Consider the following 20478-nt stretch of genomic DNA (forward strand, 5'->3'; position numbering starts at 1 on the left):
AAATCCACGAATGTCTCTTTGGAATGCAGGTGTTGTGAGCTATTTTTTAAAAACACCTACTCTAAGACATTTAAGTTGTTTCCATTTTTAAAAAGACATTGTGGAATAAAACCCATCCCATCATGTGGATTAAATGCAACCTTGACTTTCATAGTCAGTTTCTACATTCTCCCAATTCATTCCAAATAATTACTATTTTGAGGCTACACCCACACTGACTCACTTTGCTAACGTCGGAATGCATTATAAAGTAAAGGAGCTCAGGTTTTCCATTATCAATCTTATTTTTTTAGGATTCTCCAGCAATTCCTGCACATTAATAAACAACTTATCTGTGCAGTTTCTTTAATCCTTATTCATAGATATATCCTAAAGCCCTTCCACTGATTCACCCTCAAATGGAGATACTTTCCAAAGTTTGATGTCAATGGTTCATAGTGAGATGGAATCTATCTGGAGACGGAAGAGGGCTCAGAAAACACCATGAATGATTGAAAGCAAATGTTGTTAGTAGGATACCTGAGAATTGAAGATTAGTAGGTCCTAAAAAAGCATTTCAGGAGGGAGAGAACATATCAACAGAGAATATATTTTTTTCCTAAGAAAGAGGCATTCTTTTTTTTTATTTATTTTTTATTTTTATTTTTTTAACATTTATTTACTTTTAAGACAGAGAGAGACAGAGCATGAACGGGGGAGGGTCAGAGAGAGGGAGACACAGAATCTGAAACAGGCTCCAGGCTCTGAGCTGTCAGCACAGAGCCTGACGCGGGGCTCGAACTCACGGACCGTGAGATCATGACCTGAGCCGATGTCGGCCGCTTAACCGACTGAGCCACCCAGGTGCCCCAGAAAGAGGCATTCTTGACTCCTGCTCATCTTCCTTCTTGTCTGAGCTTCCTTCTCAGGCAAGATCACTCTTAAGTCATTACTGAGTGTTGAGACTATGCCTTTAAGGTCTTGGAATCAATATGCCCCTTCTTGTGCCTCAAGCACACACATACGGAGGAATTCACCATCGGATATGCAGTCCTCTGCTTTCCACTGAAACACTGGGACATCCTCCACAGGAACTCCTATGTGGACAATAATCTTCAACATGGAGAACTAAAGTTTGTTGTTTCTGTTCATTTGTTCAGAAAGGCTTCCTACCCTAGTTAAATCCACATGTCACTTGGCAACAGTAGGTACATAATAGGAACTGACTTTCACATGAAATCAGACACTAAAGACACTTCTAATACATGCTGAGCTTAGGATCTCCAGGTGAGGATGGGCAGAGATTTTAATTTCTCCATTTCAGGGCTTCCAAGTGTCCCACCCATTCCAGGCTCTTCAATCCCTTTCAGCACTCTTCTTTTCCTTGCCCAAGCCCAGTTCACATTGCCAGATGCCCCTCTCCTTGGGACAGACACTTGCATTCTGTGCTTAAACAGTCTTGGTCCTCTCCTACCCAACTGCCTTGGAACATTGTTCGCAGGTGTTGGGACATGCAAGGAGGTCAGTAGAAGCCAGCAGAATGCAACCAGCACTACCCTAACAGGAATAATGTGACCTGAATGCCACGGGGACAGGCTCTCTCTTCTCACCCCTACTTCCAAAGATTACTCCTTACTCTTACTCCTCAGCAAAAGCAACTTCTCTTTCATGGTTTTAATCATAATGATGTCAAGTATTTCTTTTTTCTAAAACAACATATTAAAGCATCAGAACATATGAAGTTAAAAACTAATTCTTAGCATTGGAAATCATAAAGGATAGCCACCAAAGTAAATAGATCTACAAGAGGTATTCTTCAACAGATGGGCTTTGATAGAACAAAACATAGGTATAATTGAGACCATCCTTTACATCTGCTGAGAAAGGATAAAGAGAGCATATACTTAGTTGAAAACTTTAATTCACAGCCCACAAATTTAAGAGATCACATAAAGGGGGGAAGGAGTTAAGCTGGTGGAGAAGTGGGGAGACCTTGGGTTTTCCTCATCCCTCAAACACAGTTCTGTTGAGGTCTGATCACTTGGACCACCCAGTAAATACATTTGCAGTCTGGCTTATCTCCATAGTTGAGGGAGATGGCATGGCACGTGTGAAGTGCATAGATGGGAATCGGGGGAGAGAAAACCTGCGGTGTCACAGAGGGAGGGAACACTCTGTAAGGAGAGACCAAAGGGACAGAAAGAGAGAGGGGCTAAAAAGTGCAGTATCAAGTTAGCACAAGAAGGAAACCTCTCTGGACCACGGAATGGGGAGCAAAAAGTGCTGAGCATCCCAGGTTTTTGGTTTTTTTTTCCAAACTGTGCTTGGAGCTCAAACTCGAAGGTTTTGGAAGTGAGCAACATTCTCCAGAGCATAGCTGTGCTGTGCACTCCTGCAGAGAAGGGAGCTGGCCCCAGAGCATATAGCATGGTGTAGAGATATCCAGGTGTACACTAGGAGAAAATGGTCCCCTTCCTGGAGTATTTTGGGAAGAGGGTTTTTTGCCTCCGTAAGGAAAAAAGACCCTGCAGGTGCCAGCCAAAGGCCTTTCATCAAGCATCATGGAGAGGCTCTAATGTGGAGGAGGGGAGTGGATCCACGCAAGTGCCAGGTACTTTAAGACTGGGTTTTGAAACCCAGCCATACACCAAAGAAAAAGATGGAGCACAGTTGTGGCGCAAGAACAAACAATCCTAAAATTTGTATGCAACCAGGAAAGACCCCAAATAGCCAAAGTAATGTGGAAAAAGAAAACCAAAGCTGGAGGTACCACAATTCTGCACTTCAAGCTATGTTACAAAGCTGTAGTCATCAAGACTGAATGAAACTGGTGCAAAAACAGACACATGGATCAATGGAACAGAATAGAGAACCCACAAATGGACCTACAGCTATATGGTCAACTATCATCAATAAAGCAGGAAAGAATAAAAAAAGACAATTTCTTCAGCAAATGGTGTTGGGAAGATTGGACAGCAACATGCAGAAGAATGAAACTGGACCACTTTCTTACACCATACACAAAAACAAATTCAAAATGGATGACAGACCTAACTGTGAGACAGGAAAACATCAAAATTCTAGAGGAGAAAACAGGCAGCAACCTCTTTGACCTCAGCCCCAGCAATTTCTTTCCTAGACATGTCTCTGGAGACAAGGGAAACAAAAGCAAAAATGAACTATAGGGACCTCAACAAGATCAAAATCTTCTGCACAGCAAAGGAAACAATCAGCAAAACTAGAAGGCAACCAACGGAACAGGAGAAGATATTTGCAAATGAGTTAGTATCCAAATCTATAAAGAACATATCGGGGCGCCTGGGTGGCTCAGTCGGTTAAGCGTCCGACTTCGGCTCAGGTCGTGATCTCGCGGTCCGTGAGTTCGAGCCCCGCGCCGGGCTCTGTGCTGACAGCTCAGAGCCTGGAGCCTGTTTCAGATTCTGTGTCTCCCTCTCTCTGACCCTCCCCCGTTCATGCTCTTTCTCTCTCTGTCTCAAAAATAAATAAAAACTTAAAAAAAAATTAGAACATATCAAACACAACACCTCCAAAACAAATAATCCAGTTAAAAATGGGCAGAAGACATGAATAGACATTTCTCCAAAGAAGACATACAGCTGGCCAACAGACACATGAAAAGATGCTCAATATCACTCATTATCAGGAAAATACGAATCAAAACCACAGTGATACCACCTCACACGTATCAGAATGGCTACATTAACAGTTCAAGAAACCACAAAAGTTGGTTAGAATGTGGAGAAAGGGGAACACTTTTGCACCTTTGGTAGGAATGCAAACTGGTGCAGCCACTCTGGAGAACGATATGGAGGTTCCGCACAAATTAAAATAGAACTACCTTATGACCCACCAATTGCACTACTCAGTACTTATCCAAAGGATACAAAAATGCTGATTTGAAGGGGCACATGCACCCCAAAGTTTATAGCAGTCCTAACAGCAATAGCCAAAGTATGGAAAGAGGCATAATGTCCATCAACTGACAAATGGATAAAGAAGATGTGGTAGATACATACAATGGAATACTGCTCAGCCATCAAAAAGAATCTTGCCATTTGCAACAATGTGGATGGAGCTAGAATGTATTATGCAAAGGGAAATAAGTCAAAGAAAGACAAATATTATATGACTCCACTCACATGTGGAATTTAGGAAACAAAACAGGTGAACATAGAAGAAGAAAGGAAAAATAAGATAAAAACAGAGAGGGAGGCAACCATAAGAAACTCCTAAATTAAGAGAACAAACTGAAGTCTGCTGGAGGGGAGGTGGGAGGAGGGATGGGATACATGGATGGGCATTAAGGAGGACAATTGTTGGGATGAGCACTGGGTGTTATATGTAAGAGAGTAATCAATGGATTCTACTCCTGAAGCCAAGGCTACAATGTATGTTAATGAACTTGAATTTAAATCAATATATATATTTTTAAAAAGGTCACATGAAGGAAAATTATTATACAAGCTGGTTAAGCAGAATTTTGACTGTTTATACAAAAATAAAACTAGGGGCACCTGGCTGGCCGCATCAGTTATGCCTTTAGCCTTTAGGTTCAAGTGCCAGCCTATGGAGTGGGCCAAGCTTATGTTTGGCCTCATCATCCCCATTGTGCAGCTTCATTCCTCCTTTGGAAATGGTATGACGACTTTCCATGTTCCATGCTGAATAATCCTGCACCAGTTATAGGCTCCTATGGACATTTAGGCTCTTTCCTGCATTGGAGAATGGATAAAGAAGACGTGGTAGATATACACAATGGAATACTGCTCAGCAATCTAAAAGAATAAAATCTTGCCATGTGGAACAATGTGGATGGAGGCAGAATGTATTATGCTAAGGAAAATAAGTCATTCAGAAAAGATAAATATCATAAGATTTCACTCATATGTGGACTTTAAAAACAAAACAGATGAACATAGGGGAAGGGCAGGAAAAATAAGATACAAAGAGAGGCAGGCAAAACATCATAGACTCTAAAACACAGAGGGTTGCTGGAGTGAAGGTGGGTGGAGGGATGACCTAAATGGTTGATGGGCATTAAAGAGGGCACTTCTTGGGATGAGCAGTGGGTGTTATATGTAAGAGATTAGTCATTGGATTATAGTCCTGAAGCCAAGACTACATTGTATGTCAACAAATTTGAATTCAAATTTTTAAATGTTTTTATTTTTGAGAGATAATAGACACAAGGCGAGCAGGAGTGGGGCAGAAAGAGAGAGAGTGACACAAGATCTGAAGCAGGTTCCAGTCTCTGAACTTTCAGCACAGAGCATGAAACAGGGCTGGAACCCAGGAACAGTAAGATCATGACCTGAGCCAAACTTGGATGTTTAAATGACTGTGCCACCCAGGAGCCCCCCTTAACTTACTTAGGCCACGTGAAGGAAATTTATTATACGAGAGCTGGTTAAACAGAATTTTGACTGTTTATACAAAAATAAAAACTAGGGGCACCTGGCTGGCCGCGTCAGTTATGCTTCCAACTCTTGATTTCAGCTCAGGTCACAATCTCCCCATCGTGGGATGAAGCCTCAATTCGGGCTCTGCACTGAGCCTGGAACCTGCTTGAGATTCTCTCTCTCCCTCTCTCTCTCTGCCTGTCCCTTGTTCACGAAAGCGCTCTCTCTCACACAAAAATAAATAAAGCTAAAAATATAAAAGCCACTATCCTTAACACATGCACATTGAAACAGTGTAAAATTAAGTTCCAAAGAATATTTTCACCATAAAGAGCAGGTAACTGTTGACGCCTCATACCTGAGTATGACACAGTCAATGTGGAAGGTAAAAAACTGTAAAGATGTTGGTACCTATCTTCCTTTCCTTCCGTCTCCCCTTCTCCTAGTCTCCCCACTCCGTGACTACACTAATGCCCTTTCCTTCTGTTCTCACTGAACCCACTGCTTCTTGCTCACTTCACCTGTCCTCTGCTATCCAAGTGTGCTGTCAAGACCAGGGGACCAGCATGCTCTGCAACCTGTCACCCCTCATTACCCCCACGCCGTCCATCCTCCCTTCCCCGTGCACACCACCGCGTTGACAGGGACCCTTCACACCTCTTCGCCCCGTCCCCGGCCCAGACCCCGCGCGCGCCCACACCTATGTGCACAGGGACCTGTCCCCCCTCTTCACCCCTTCTCCCACCGGGTCTCCCCCACCCACCGACACCCACATTCACAGGGACCCGTCACCCCTCATCACCCCCGCCCCCGCCCGGTTCCCCGCCCTCAGGTTCACAGGGGCCCATCACCCCTCCTCACCCCCTCCCCCATCCACCCTCCCTTTCCAGCGCGCGCCACCACACTCACAGGGACGGTCACCCCTCTATACCCCCTCCCCCGCCCGTTCCCCTCAGTCCCGCTCCCACCCCCGCGTTCATAGGGACACGATCAAGACAGTCCCCCGAGGGGAGTGTTCCCGGCCGGAACGTAAACACACCCTAGCAGGCATAAGCAGCGGCAAGGCATCCGGGACCCTCGCCTCTCCCAGCCCAGGACTCAGGCGGGATGGGGCCGCGAAGCGCGGAGCTCAGCCAGAGGCTACAAGCTCACACTCGCGAGCAGGTGCGGTCTTGCCAGAGAGCGCCTCCGGGTCGCGGGGTCGCGGGGTCGCGGGGTCGCGGGGTCGCGGGGTCGCGGGGTCGCGGGGTCGCGGGGTCGCGGGGTCGCGGGGTCGCGGGGTCGCGGGGTCGCGGGGTCGCGGGGTCGCGGGGCTTGGTGAGCTGAGGGGGCGGGGCCAGTGTGTGCGGTCTCGGCACTTCCTTCCGCTCCGGGCGCGGCGTTTCCGGTCCGTCCCGTCCGGCGCGGGGAGTCTCAGGGCGTCCACGCAGGTGTGCCGGGCCGCTTCTGTTCTGCAAGTTAAGTACTTCAGCTACTTTCAAGTCAAAGCATGCAGTTGGGAGGACACGTGATAAGGGCTGAGATGTTTCTTTCTCAACCGCTTGGAAAGGGCTTATGTCACAAACTGCTTTTTCTAAGTGTTTGCTGCGAGTGGGTTGAGAGCAGCTGGGTTTGGTAGCCGGGGACCCTGATGGGCGGGGGCGTCGAGCGGATGAGAGAAGGGGGGCTGTGGGGGCGTGGGACCCGGGTGGGAGGGGGCGTCGAGCGGATGAGAGAAGGGGGGCTGTGGGGCCCGGGGACCCTGGAGGGCGGGGGCGTCGAGCGGATGAGAGAAGGGGGACTGTGGGGACCGGGGACCCGGGTGGGAGGGGGCGTCGAGCGGATGAGAGAAGGGGGACTGTGGGGACCGGGGACCCGGGTGGGAGGGGGCGTCGAGCGGATGAGAGAAGGGGGGCTGTGGGGCCCGGGGACCCTGGAGGGCGGGGGCGTCGAGCGGATGAGAGAAGGGGGACTGTGGGGACCGGGGACCCTGGTGGGTGGGGGCGTCCAGCGGATGAGAGAAGGGGGGCTGTGGGGGCCGGGGACCCTGGTGGGTGGGGACGTGGAGCAGGAGAAGCAGGGGTTCTGTGGTGGCTCCAGACCCCGGTGGACAGGGGCATCCAGCAGGAAGAGCGTAAAGGGCTGTCGGTTGTGGCCTGGGCCACGGGGGCACCAGGGGTAGAACGGGGACATTGGTGGCCACAGCCAGTGGGCGAGGGGATGGAGCAGGTAGAGCGGGGGTGGGGGTGGGGAAGCCAGCCTGTGAGCACACCCGCCCCTCCCCCCCCCCAACAACCCTCCCGGCAGCCCAGGCTGAGAGACTGTGGAACCAGACTCCATGTCCACGCAGGAGGCAGAGGCACTGCCCGGGGCTCCTACATGCCCTGGAACTTTCTTCTTTGCATTTGCTTTATCCTGTTTAGAATTTGTACAGGTGATGGGGTGCTTGGGTGGCTCAGTTGGTTAAGCTTCAGCCTCTTGATTTCAGCTGATAATCATGATCTCTCAGATTGTGGGTTGGATACCCTCATGGAGCTCTGTGCTGATAGTGCGGAGTCTGGTTGAGATTCTCTCTCTCTCTCTCTCTCTCTCTCTCTCTCTCTCTCTCTCTCTCCCCCCCCTCTCTCCCCATCCTCCTCTCCTTCTCCCTCTCCCCCTGCCCCACTTGTGTGTGCACACACATAGCTCGCTCTATCGCTCTCAAAAATACACTTAAAAAAAAGAAAAAATGTATTGAAAAAGAACTTGTCCAGATGACTTATGAATTCTAAATGAGGAATGATGATGGCATTCCACAATTTGCTTGAACCGTTCTAAAGTATTTTAATCTTTTCATATCTTTGCTCCCATTATTATAATTTGAAATATATGAGATATTTATGATTTCTTTTCTCTATTTCTGAATATTGTGTGTCTCGTATGGAGACATTTAAAGTATGTACTTTTCAGGAAATAAGTCACTCTGTTGTTAACTAAGGAAACATTAGCTTTTCAGTAGTTCCAGGCATAGTTGTTATGGATGTCTATTCTTTTACATGAACATTTCAAGGTTTTTTTGTTTTTTGTTTTTAAATTTTTTTCAATGTTTATTCATTTCTGAGACAGAGAGAGACAGAGCATGAGTGGGGGAGGGGCAGAGAGAGAGAGAGGGAGACGCGGAATCGGAAGCAGGCTCCAGGCTCCGAGCTGTCAGCACAGAGTCCGACACCCGGCTGGAAGTCACAAACCATGAGATCATGACCTGAGCCGAAGCCGGACGCTTAACCGACTGAGCCACCCAGGCGCCCCTTCAAGTTTTTTTTTTAATGTTTATTTATTTTTGAGAAAGAGAGAGGCAGAGTGTGAGTGGGGGAGGGGCAGAGAGAGAGAGGGAGACACAGAATCCAAAGCAGGCTCCAGGCTCTGAGCTGTCAGCACAGAGCCGGATGCGGGGCTCGAACCTATGAGTCGTGAGATCATGACCTGAGCTGAAGTCAGACGCTTAACCGACTGAGCCAACCAGACCCTAAAATGCTTTAACTCCAGTGGTCGTTAAAAGATTCCAGAAGGGAGAGGAATTTCCTGTGCTTTTCCAGGCCCTTTCATTATTGCCCGAAATGAAGAGCCACGCTACTTTGCTTTTGCGAAAAGCTGCGAAACAGTAATGAGGCAGGATTTAGACGACGAGAGCACGGTCTGGCACGAAAAATAAACAGCCCGTGACCCAAGCAACGTGGGGACTGGACCATTGCATGGGTTACAGTGGATTGGGGGCTGGTCCAGCCTTGGGTTTCTTTCCTTTGCCCGTGTTTTTCACGGACGTTTTCTTGCTCTACAGGAGGCAGCCTGCACTTGATGGACAAAATTCCCGTCCAAAGACCAAAGCACCTTTGAGGTAAGTGCTAGACAGGGAGGAAGGAGAAGTTACTTGCTCTTCAGAAGGAAATCCTTGTCATCCAGAGCCATACAACTTTTCTTGATGCTCGTTAGGGATTTTCCAAAGTTAGAAAATATAGACAGCATGCGTGTGCTGCAGTATTTTCACCACCAACTCCAGTGGCTCTCACATTTTGCTGCCCGTAACCATCATGTGGAGACTTCAAACCTCAAGGCCCAGGCCTCAAAACAAACCAACAAACAAACCAACAACAAATGATTGGTATCTTTAGGGCAGTGCCTACGGAACAAAAAGTTTTAAAACCCAACAACTGTTTGCAATTTGAGAAAAACTGCCAGTCGGTTTGCACACAGTGCTTTTCACAATTTAATATACGTAAGATCCACTTAGGGATATTGTTTATATGCGTATCTTGATGCATTGGGGCTGAATTGTGCCTAAGGTTTAGTGTTTTTAATAAGACACAGGTCCTACCAAGCTCCTTTTTATTCTCAGATAAATAAACTTTGATGAATGAAAATGATTTACAAAATGATCTCCAATGCTTCAAAGTTAAAATACTTGTACAGTGTATCATATTTGTAAGAATTTTATTGATAGTGAAATAACTTTTAAAAGACACAGTTTCAGTGGTGGTTAATAATCAAAATGTACCAGACAGTAGAGTATTCCCCACCATGGTTTCCACTGAAACACTTCAGCAGAGTCAAAAACTCTTGTCTCTGGAGAGGACACTGCTGAAAAGATGCACACCATATAGATGGGTCCTTTTCCCAGATTGTATCAAAATTTAATCATTTGCAGACCACATGCAGGTGAATTTCATAGTATTCTCTTTACATTACAGTTTAAAACCTACACACACAACTTGACTCATTTTTAATAAAATTCATTAATTTAAAAATAATTTATATGCCAGTTTAATAAGTTCCATTTACATACATACAATTTAAGTTTACGTGACTAAATATGCAGTGTCTGTGTGTGTGTCCCCCAAGCATTATCTGCAGTATTCCGCCATTTGCACACATACCGCAGCTGAGGAAGCACTGAACAACCAGAAACAGCTGTTCGTATATCTTCCTCCTGTCAACTCGCTCACAGTCCCCTCCAGTCACTCGCTCCCAGTCCTTCTCAGAGAGGAGACCAGAGGTCTTCACAGAGGACCCTCGAGGGGACAGAGGGACAGTGTCTGCAAACAAGAAACTGAGGGCTCCTGCTTCTGAGGAGGATGGAATGAGAGCCGCCATTGAATCTGGAGCTCCATTAACCATTGTCTTATCCAGTGAAGACCATCCTGAGGGACGGCCAAGAACATGGCTGGGTGGTGAAGGAGGAGGAGGCACGGTACAGGTATAGACAGCATTCAAGGGGAGGCCTTGTTGCCTGGAGCCCAGAGGTCAGTGGTCAGGACCTGGGCTGGTGTTTTCCTGGTCATGTGGGGTGTTGCTTTTGGTCCAAGTCCATTTGTAGTGGACAGAAACTGGAGAGTCTGGACAGCCTCCAGATCAGGTCTCTGAGTGCTCTCCTGGGTGATCTGGCACGGAATGTGTCTTAGTTTATTTGGGGGCTTAAGGCGCGTCTGGACGGGCATCTGGTCAAATCTCTTGCCGGATGCCTCGAGGCTGAGCTTAGAGTCCTGGCCCCGTATACATGCAGCAGGATGTGAGGTCAGTGTTGAGGGCATATTATGACACTTGATTTGTGTCTGTTGGGTTAGGACTGGCTCAGGCTATGTGGTTTAGAGGCAGCCAGGGGAACGTCACGGGAGCAAACTTGAGGCCTGTTGTGTGTCAGCATGACGATGAGGGCAGGATCCTGGCCAAAGTGCTTGGATGCTGGCAGAAGGGCATCAGTGACAGCCACTTCCTGTCTTATTTTTTTGTCCCTGAAGTGAGGTGAAGCTCAGTTCAGGTTTTTTGATGGGAGACCCTGTAGGGCGCATGGGTCTCATACCAGGTTTCTTTCCCGGCAGCTGACTTGTGAGAATAGGGCCCAGGGTAGATGTCTTCTTGGTTGCGTAGACAAGCACAGGCCTGTTTGGATGCTGTGGGAGAAGACCCCACACGTACACACAAACGTGTATGTATCTATGTATGTGTGTACGTATGTGTGTACACACACACACATTCGACCCTTGAACAACACAGGTTTGAATTGCATGGGACCACTTATCCGTGGCTTTTTTTCAATACAGTAAAACGTTATAAATGTATTTTCCTTATGTTTTCTCAATATCAATTTCTTTTCTCTAGCTTACTTCGTTGTAAAAATACAGTGTGTAACACACATACCCTACAAATACGTGATAACTGACCGATTATGTTATCGGGAAGGCTTCCAGGCAACACTAGGCTATTAGTAGCTCAGTTTTGGGGAAGTCAGAAGTTCTACTCGGATTTCCAACTGGTGGTCTATGTGTTAATTAGCTTGACTGTGGGAATCCATCACAGTATATATGTATGTATATCAAAGAATCATGTTGTAGATAGATTTTAACATGATATGGGGGAACTTGGCCAGGGTGTGCCCTTTCACTGCGCATTTACATGGGGATCCTGGGCTTGTGGCCTGGGAAGAAGCGGTGCTCCATGAGAGGGATCCTGCAGGGAAGTGGGCTGGTTATGGGCAGAATGTGTCCTGGTCTTGTCCATGTCTGTAGGTTCTGTAGAGAATATCTGGACTACCTAGTATCAGTAGTCTGGTTTACTCTCCATTTCTGTTCCTTAGCACATTTGCTACCGGTTTATGAATATTATTATTAACCATACCAACTTCCCCCTTGTTTATTTTTATATTGTCTCTTTCTGTGTCATTATTTTATCCTCTTTATTATTTTCTTCCTTCTGTATTATTCCAGCGTTTGTATTTTTTTTTTTTCTTACTTCCTCAGAAGGAAACCGACATGACGGTTCTGAGTCTTGCCTGTATTCAGCCGTGTCCATGTCAGTCTCTAAATGGATGCCTAAGCACTGATTTAGTTGAGTCCTATGTCTTCCCTCTTGTCTCCTCAAATCCTGTGCCTGCCGGCCGTGTGTGCCCTCCGGGGCCTCCACCCCATGTGCCCGCAGACCAAATCTGTTCTCCAGGATCGCCACGCCATGTCCTCCCCTGTGTATTTACAACCCCTGTGCCGGTGACCCATGTCTGTCATCGTGTTTTTCTAATCCCTCTGCCAGCAGTTCTTGACAGTCTCAAAAGTCTGCGTTCCCTGTGCCTGCACCCTCTGCCAGCCCACGTGATGCTTCATCCCTTTTCACAGTCCCATCATGGAACTCATTTCACCGTCTCTTCATCCCCACGGCCCAGGACAGTTCATGTGTTTCTCCTGGCAGGAGCTGAGCTGACCTTGGGGAGAGACGTCTGAGTTGCCAGGTGTCAGAGTAGCAGACAAAGCATCAAGTCAAAAATGAAAGAGTTAAGCCTATGATGACTTATTGTGGTGGCACAAGCAAGAGCCTTAGCCGCAGTTCTGACTCCCCCACCCCCCACCCCGTTCTATTCCTCATCACCTGGGATGTTGTACAGATCACGGATCAGGTGAACACAAATGTGGGCTTGGTCTCACTGTTGAGGAAACCCCAAACAAAAGGTGTGGCATTTTCACAGACCCTTGGGCTGGAGGGAGAGTGACAAGTGCTAGGGGCAGGAAAGCACTGGGCACTGTGTCAGAGTTGGACAAGCGTTTTCAGGGTTTTCCCGTCTTCTCCCCCTGGGAGGGGATCTCAGCAGAATCAACTGGAGAGGAGCTCATCCCCAGACGCAGGTGAAGAGAAGCATGTGTGTTGTAGGAGATGTTGTCCTTCCCTGAGGTTTCTTATGCTGAAATCCAAGCACTTGCCAAGCACCAGATTCCTGAGTGGCACCATCATTTAGTTATGAATGGAGAAATGGGATCACACAAAGAACTTTCAGAGAATTGGTCCACAGTGACCACCCGCCATCTGCCCCACCTCCTTGGAGGTTCACGTCAGCCTTCCCTCGGATACGGATTTCTGGATTTCCTGAGTCTGATGAAAAAGGACAGTCATTCACACAGACACAGGACTCCTTCATGTGCCTTCTTCTCCCAGGAGGCGTGAGGGGGAGTCATAACCACCAGGTCAAACAGAGTCCTCACCCTGTGTGACCTCTCCTTCCTGCCTGTCCTGCACACTCTCTCTCCCGAGGACCCAACCCCAGGAGGGCACCCTCAGGCAAGGCAAGTAAGGTGGTCTTGATCGACTCATTGGGGAGACTTCCATGAAGCCTGTCACAATGTACTCCGGAAGCAAAGTCACACAAAGTCCTAACCCCGACGGACACCAGAATCGATGCTATGGCAACACCCTCTGTGGCACACAGAGTTGCATGTGGAAAAGGAAGTATGCTTGTCTCTCAAAAATATGAATTTCTGGGGCGCCTGAGTGGCTCAGTCAGTTAAGCGTCCGACTTCGGCTCAGGTCATGATCTCGAGGTTTGTGAGTTTGAGCCCCGTGTAGGGCTGTGTGCGGGCAGCTCAGAGCCTGGAGCCTGCTTCGGATTCTGCGTGTCTCTCTCTTCTCTGCCCCTCCCCTGTTCGTGCTCTGTCTCTCTCTGTCTCTCAAAAATAAATAAATGGGAAAGAAAATTAAAAACAACATCAGAATTTCCCATTTGACACAAGAGGAAGCCATTTTCAAGTACAAATTTACTTCCAAAAACCTAGGTTCTCCTCTACTCAATTGGAAGCTTCCCAACTGAGCGTCTGAACTCTTTTTACTTAATGTTTTCTTTTCAGGGCCCCACTCTGAACCCACAAGGATCTTAACTTCCAGTAAACAAGCTAATACTTGAGGCTTTCAGTCCCCACAGTGAAACTGAGCTGGATGCTGTCACTGCTCCTTCATGACTCCACACAAATCAGACTCTGGGGTTCCGTTCCCCAGAGCACTCAGCAGCTCAGTGTTCTCTACGTTAGCTCAAAGCCCAGGGTCCAGCATGGCCAAAATTAAGAGTCACAAGGAGGAAATCCTGGGCCCACTGGACCTTCTGTAAATGTTCGTGGTACCCTTTATGCCCCAGAGAATGCCCAGGCTGCAGTGCAAGGCATGGAGACTCAGACCTGCCAGGCTGAGCAACTGCCCAATGTCAGGTCCTCCTGGAAGCCTATGTAATGCCTGTGCTGGCCAGTGACGCCCCCTTCTGGTCAGAGAGCACCGTGCAACACTCTGTCTTGTGACCTCCCCTGTGAATTGCAAAGCCAGGTGTGTGGACTTCCTCAGGTGTGGGTGGAACACATGGCAGAAGGTCAGCCAGGAGGAGCTGGCCATAGTCGTCCTGGGAGCTCAAAGGATGCTTATGGATGCCATCATGAGATCCAGCTCAAAGTGTGTGTGTGTGTGTGTGTGTGTGTGTGTGTGTGTGTGTGTGATGCAGATGTCAATCCAGGAAGAGAAGGTTGGATACCAAAATCACAGGTTGACCTAGAGTGGTTATTTTTCTGAGGCTTTTCCCTTTATGGCTCTGGTGCACATACACTACTATTTGCATTTTACCTAAGATTCTGCCTAATTAAGAATCAAATGAAAAGTAAAAATGGATTTCATTGGTTAAAGTCATTCAGGCTCTAACATCTATTTAGCCCAGTTGAACTCTTTTAATTAAAGAGTGAAGTGGCATCACTCACATGTGAAATAAAAAACAAAACAGAAGAATATAGGGGAAAGGAAAGAAAAATAAAGTAAGATAAAATCAGAGAGGGAGGCAAGCCATCGGAGACTCTTTTTGTGTTTTCTTTTTAATTTTTAATGTTTATTTTTGAGAGAGAGAGAGAGAGAGAGCGTGAGCAGAGGAGGGGAGACACAGAATCTGAGCAGGCTCCAGGCTCTGAGCTGCCAGCACAGAGCCCTATGCGGGGCTCGAACTCATGAACCCCAAGATCATGACCTGAGTCAAAGTCAGACGCTGAACTGATTGAGCCACCCAGGCGCCCCTGGAGACTCTTAACTATAGAGAACAAACTGAGGGTTGCTAGAGGGGAAATGGGTGTGGGGATGGGGATGGGGATGGGGATGATGAGCTTTCTGGAGGGCATTTGTGGGGATTAGTACTAGGTGTTACATGTAACCAGTGAATCACTAAATTCTACTCCCGAAACCAAGACTACACTAATTATTAACTAACTTGGACTTAAAATTTTAAAATATATTATAAAAAAGAAAAAAGGGTATCTTTTTACCTTTGTCAGCTATGATATTTGAGAATCTAGAATTAAATATGATTTCCTGTACAAAGTTCAACTGCTGACATTAGTTTCTAATAATGTGACATCTCTATGTTTAACACGGACTGAAAAAAGCAAGTGTTTACCTTTCAATGCCCTTGTCAAATGACCAGATTGCTCCTATGTGGCCCCACTCACATAGGAGGAATTTAAGGATCATGCACTAATTTCCCATTCAACAACGTATTTAGTCATTCTCTCTCCCAAGAAATATAATCATGACTTAGAACATCCATCCATACCCTGACCTTAAATACCACATCGCTGCCTAGGTGTCCATTTGGGACTGTTTTTCTGAGGTGTACAACTGAGGACCGAGATTGTAATGGAACCGACCGGAAATCCCCGTGCCTCCTCCCATGTGTAGGAGATTGTCAGATGGGGGATGGTAGCAAACTCTGCGGGACAAGATACAGCTGCTTGGTGGCTGAGCGATTACAGGTGGGAGAAGGTTCCTTTCCACCATCTTCTCTGCAGGCTCATGGGAGGGTGATTGTTAAGGGGGCCTAATTTAATCAACACGAGCCAATAAGGCTTCACCCACTTATCTCCTGAAAAATAAGCATTTATTTGCTGTTTACCATTTCCAAGCAATCAGCCAATGTTCACGTTGACATGTGTAGACTTTACAGAATATATATTATTTATGCAAGTAAAAACTTTGCACAATTAACCAATTGCTGTTTACTTCTGTTCCTCCCCTTTGACACAAAAACTTGCTGAAAAGTCTGTCTGCCTTCAGTTGGAACTGTAGTTCATCCAGTTTCTTGGTCGTTTGCCATTTCTCTGTGTGGAAGCACTGAGTTTGTTTCAAACTCCTTCTTCTGTTGGTGCATGTTTGGATATTTCCAAACACATCTTTACCTAGCGTCCACACGTGAATATCTTTGGGCAAATGTACTTTAGAAATAAACAGAGAGTAAGGGATGGGATGATAGGACCGTGAGTATCAGGCATTTTCACAGGGACTCCAGGTGCTCAGCCTTGTTTCCACCCTTCATGCCCGACTGGCCACTTCCTCTGGCCCTTTCAGGCTCCGATAGCCCCCCAGTGCTCCTTGGTGCTGACGGGGGAGAGAAATCCTCCAAGTATCCAGTAACAGACCTAAAACTCTCCAATAACATCATCGTAGACAGCCAGCCTTATAGCTCAGTATTCTCCAGGTCAAGTTGAATGCCATATGTCATGAACACAGCCAGATAGATGGCCCCTCCACATGTCCAGATCACACATAATGTCCTACAAGGGGCCGTGAGTGAATGTTTGTGGCTGAGTGTGTATGTGTGCAGGTGTGTGCATTAAAGCCTGCACTCAGATCCCTGGACTGCTTCCCAAGACCTCTGTCCCTTCTTGTTCTTCCTCTTGGTAGCTCTGGCTCTGCCTGTGAGACAAGGGACTTTGCCGATGTTTGTTGCCCTCCGAGGTGGGATGTCCCTGGCTAAGTTGTTGAGCCGGTAGATGTTTTGTTCAGGATGATCCTTTTCCATCTCCTCTCTGTATTTGGACTGGTGAATTAGGACTGCGTGGGCGGGAAGAACAAATTCTGTTTTCCTGAGGTTGAATTCAGACTTGGGATGGTGGCTTTCTTGGAAGACTCTCCACTGGTCTAACGTGATTGGTTGCACTGGTGTCTCTTCCACGTGGTCCTCCAAGTCTGGAACTTTGATGCTGGGGTCCGCGTGAGCCCCCCCTCACCCCCCCCTTGGGCCACAGCCATGTCTGCATGGTCAGCCTGGAGTGATGTGGTCTCCCCACTGCCTGGTTCACTCCCTGGTCTCTTTCCAATTCACTCGTCTGGGTGTCAAAGAAGACATAGGCATGTTGGCTCAGGGCAGAAGTCACATCACTGGTGTCATCCATTTTGTACCACTGGCCATTCCCAGCTTTGATGTAACAGAAGTGATGTCCGCTGTGACACTTCCTCCCCGGATGCACCGGCGTGGCATGGAGCAGGTAAATTATCAATCCCGCCTTCTGCTCAGACACGCACTGTCGCAGGTCAAGGCGCTCAGGATATTGCACTTCCTTAGCCAGTTTGCTGCCTGTGGAATCTGAGAATTATTTCAATACCAGCATTAGGTCCTTGGGGCAAGTGTACAAAGTTAACGTCTTGGAAGCAGGTACCTTGTCTAGGCAAGTACTACAATGATAGGCATTTTCACCATCCAGCTTTTCAGGCTTCACCAACTGGAGCAAAGCTTGGCTCGCACTGTGAGCTGCCCTGCCATCCAGGTCAGGGTCCAAAGTGCTGGAAACGCCAGGGCAGTGGAGACACTGGATTTGAGACCTCCAGTGCCCTCCAAAGATTTGCCAGATGAGGGTGAGGTCCTCAGACAGAGGGGGTCTTGAAGTCTTGTCCTCACGCAAACGCGCTTGCTGCGTTGGATCCAGAGTGAATATCAGAAACCCATGGGTATCTTCCTGCTTGTGTGTGTGTGTGTGTGTGTGTGTGTGTGTGTGTGTGTGGAAGGCAGCCAGCAGTTCTGGCGGGGCCGGATCACATGCCCAGGGCGGCAGAGGGCCCGGGTCACGTGAGCCTGCAGAGCACACAGCACGCAGAATGGCTGCCTCCCACAGCTTCGGGAGTGCTCCTGGGACAGCATGTAGCTGGCGAGGGGTGGTGTGTACGTCAGACACTGCAGCGCCGCATTCGCATAGCACGTGTTCCCCAGGTTCTGCAGTCCAGCCCCAACCACAGACGGTCTCCTCCAACTCACAGGTTTCTTTGCGGGGGGGCAGACCTATTGACATGGGAGCCCAACCGTTAGGCAGGTTGCAGAGTGTCTGCGATGATGGTGATGGCTTCTGAGGTAGAGTGGGTCCCCTGTGGACTTCAGCACCACCTCTATTTGACCAGCAAGATTTGAGTTTGGGAAAGACATTGAACTGAAACTCTTCTTGGCAGTAGGACAAAACAGCCCTCATGTCTCCAGAAAGAGCTTTCATAGGATCTCCCATGTGGAGCCTCACGTTGCAGAGCGATGCTTCTCTCAGGAGACCTGTCTCAGAATGATAGCTGTGGCCCTCTCCCCAGCCCTTTTATTGCTCGCCCCACCCACACGACTAGGAACACGTCATCCAATCAGCCACAGGCTCGAGGTGGGACTAAGGGTTTTAGGGTGTGGTCCCTCTTCTGCAGAGAGACCACTCAGCCCAGCCTGTCTCCTTCCCCTGCCTCCCTCAATGGATAGACACACATTTCAGCACTTTCTCCACCTCCCTCATTTCCACTGCTCCCTTTCTGGACAGCCTGACTTGAGAGTTTCCAACTTCCCCGTGGAAATCCTTTTTGAGTGTCCACTTTGCTTTCAGAGTAATATCAAGTGAGTCAAGCACTGATGGATATAATTTTTCCTAGGATGTGGAAGATCATTTTGCAAATTGAGTTCAGGTGTCATGTAGGAGGACTTCTTCCCCACCAGCCAGAATGCATGTGGCACCAGCAAATTATTTGGGGATGATTACTGTCCATGACTGTGCTTCTAAACTTCCTGAACTCTCTCCATATGGTCCGTATATACAACTATCATGAAGGTGTTTATAAACATATTTGTCTATCAAGGTGTGGCCTAGAAATGCTAACAAGAGACATCCTGTGGCTGGTTTCATGCTTTGTAAAATCTTTTTTATTTTTTTTATTTTTTTTATTTTTTTTTAGCTCCCTTCCCAATATGAGTACATATCCTATACCCATCGTTTATTTGCCAAATTTTAACTGGTGCTACTGGGACATTACACTGCAAGGTAGTTTTAGGTTCACTTGTTTCAGGACACGTTTGTTGTGGATTTGTGACATTGATACACAGTTGGAGGTTGGAATTTGGAAATGCAGGGAACAGTGCACCCTCATTTAAGCTGTGGCTTTAATGTGTCAGTATCTCTCACTCAACCAGGTGTCAGAACGGCAGGGTCCACCGAAATTGTGTTTTTCCCCCTCTATTGTTTGTTTTTATTTTTGTACTGTTTGTTTATTGAGAGAGAGAGAGAGAGAAAGAGAGCCCACGTGGGCAAGCCGAGGAGGGGCAGAGAAGAAAGAGAGAGAATCCCAAGCAAGCTCCATGCTGTTAGTGCAGAGGCCAACGAACGTGGGGTTCAAACTGATAAACTGTGAAAACATGACCTAAGCTGAAATCAAAAGAGTTGGATGCTTAATTGACTGAGCCCTCCAGGCTCCCCTTGTTTGTTTGCTTTTTGACTTCAAGTTTTTATTTAAATTCTAGTGACTTAACATGTAGGGTGAGATTGGTCTCAGGATTAGAATTTAGTGATTCATCACTTACATACAACAGCCAGTGCTCATCACAAGCGCCCTCCATAATTTCCATCACCCATCTAGCCCCCCCCCCCCCCCCCCCGCCCACCTGCCCTCCATCAGTTAAGTTTGTTCCCTGTATTTAAGAGCCTCTTAAGGTTTGCTTCTCTGTGTGTGTGTCTCTCTCTCTGTGTCTCTCTGTCTCTGTCTCTCTCTCTCTCATCCCTTCCCCTGTGTTCTTCTGTTTGGTTTATTAAATTCGATATATTTTTGAGTGGACAAGAGAATTCTTTCACATGTTACGATGATCAGGTCCTTTTAGAAAATGAGTAATGCTGGTGCACCATGTAATTTGCAATGACCAAAAAACAACAACAAAAAAAATCATATCTGGAAGTCATAACACTTGGGAAGAGGAGCTACAGCTTAAGAAGAGAAGACACCAAAGTCTGTTTCTCCTCTTTGGTAAATAGAGGCCAAGAAATATAGGAGCACTTTGCCTGGCCCTTGTCACTGACTTGGCTTCAGAGGGAATGTGGCCTGAATAGCATCTTGATTTTGACTTCTCATCTCCAGACTGTGAGAGAATAACGTTCTCTCCTTTGAAGCCACCAAGTTTTTGGTAATTGCTTATACAACCTCTGGAGATCAATAAGATGTCTTAACCGGAATACCCTTCATGATATTTCAGTTTTGTAATTGAAAGAGTTCAAATTGACTAAATGGA

General features: G+C 47.2%; 1 protein-coding gene across 1 annotated transcript; it reads right to left on the reverse strand.

Moving 5' to 3' along the window:
• Positions 1-16092: 16092 nt before the first annotated feature.
• On the reverse strand, positions 16093-18491 carry LOC115511705 (ubiquitin carboxyl-terminal hydrolase 17-like protein 6). The gene is given in 5 exon segments (XM_030312008.1): positions 16093-17178; positions 17181-17275; positions 17278-17991; positions 17994-18234; positions 18236-18491. Coding segments are annotated over 5 exon segments (1653 nt in total). The 5' UTR covers positions 18458-18491; the 3' UTR covers positions 16093-16797.
• Between the last annotated feature and the right edge of the window lie 1987 nt (positions 18492-20478).

This window comes from Lynx canadensis, chromosome B1, assembly GCF_007474595.2.
Source record: "Lynx canadensis isolate LIC74 chromosome B1, mLynCan4.pri.v2, whole genome shotgun sequence".
Classification (NCBI taxonomy): domain Eukaryota; kingdom Metazoa; phylum Chordata; class Mammalia; order Carnivora; family Felidae; genus Lynx; species Lynx canadensis.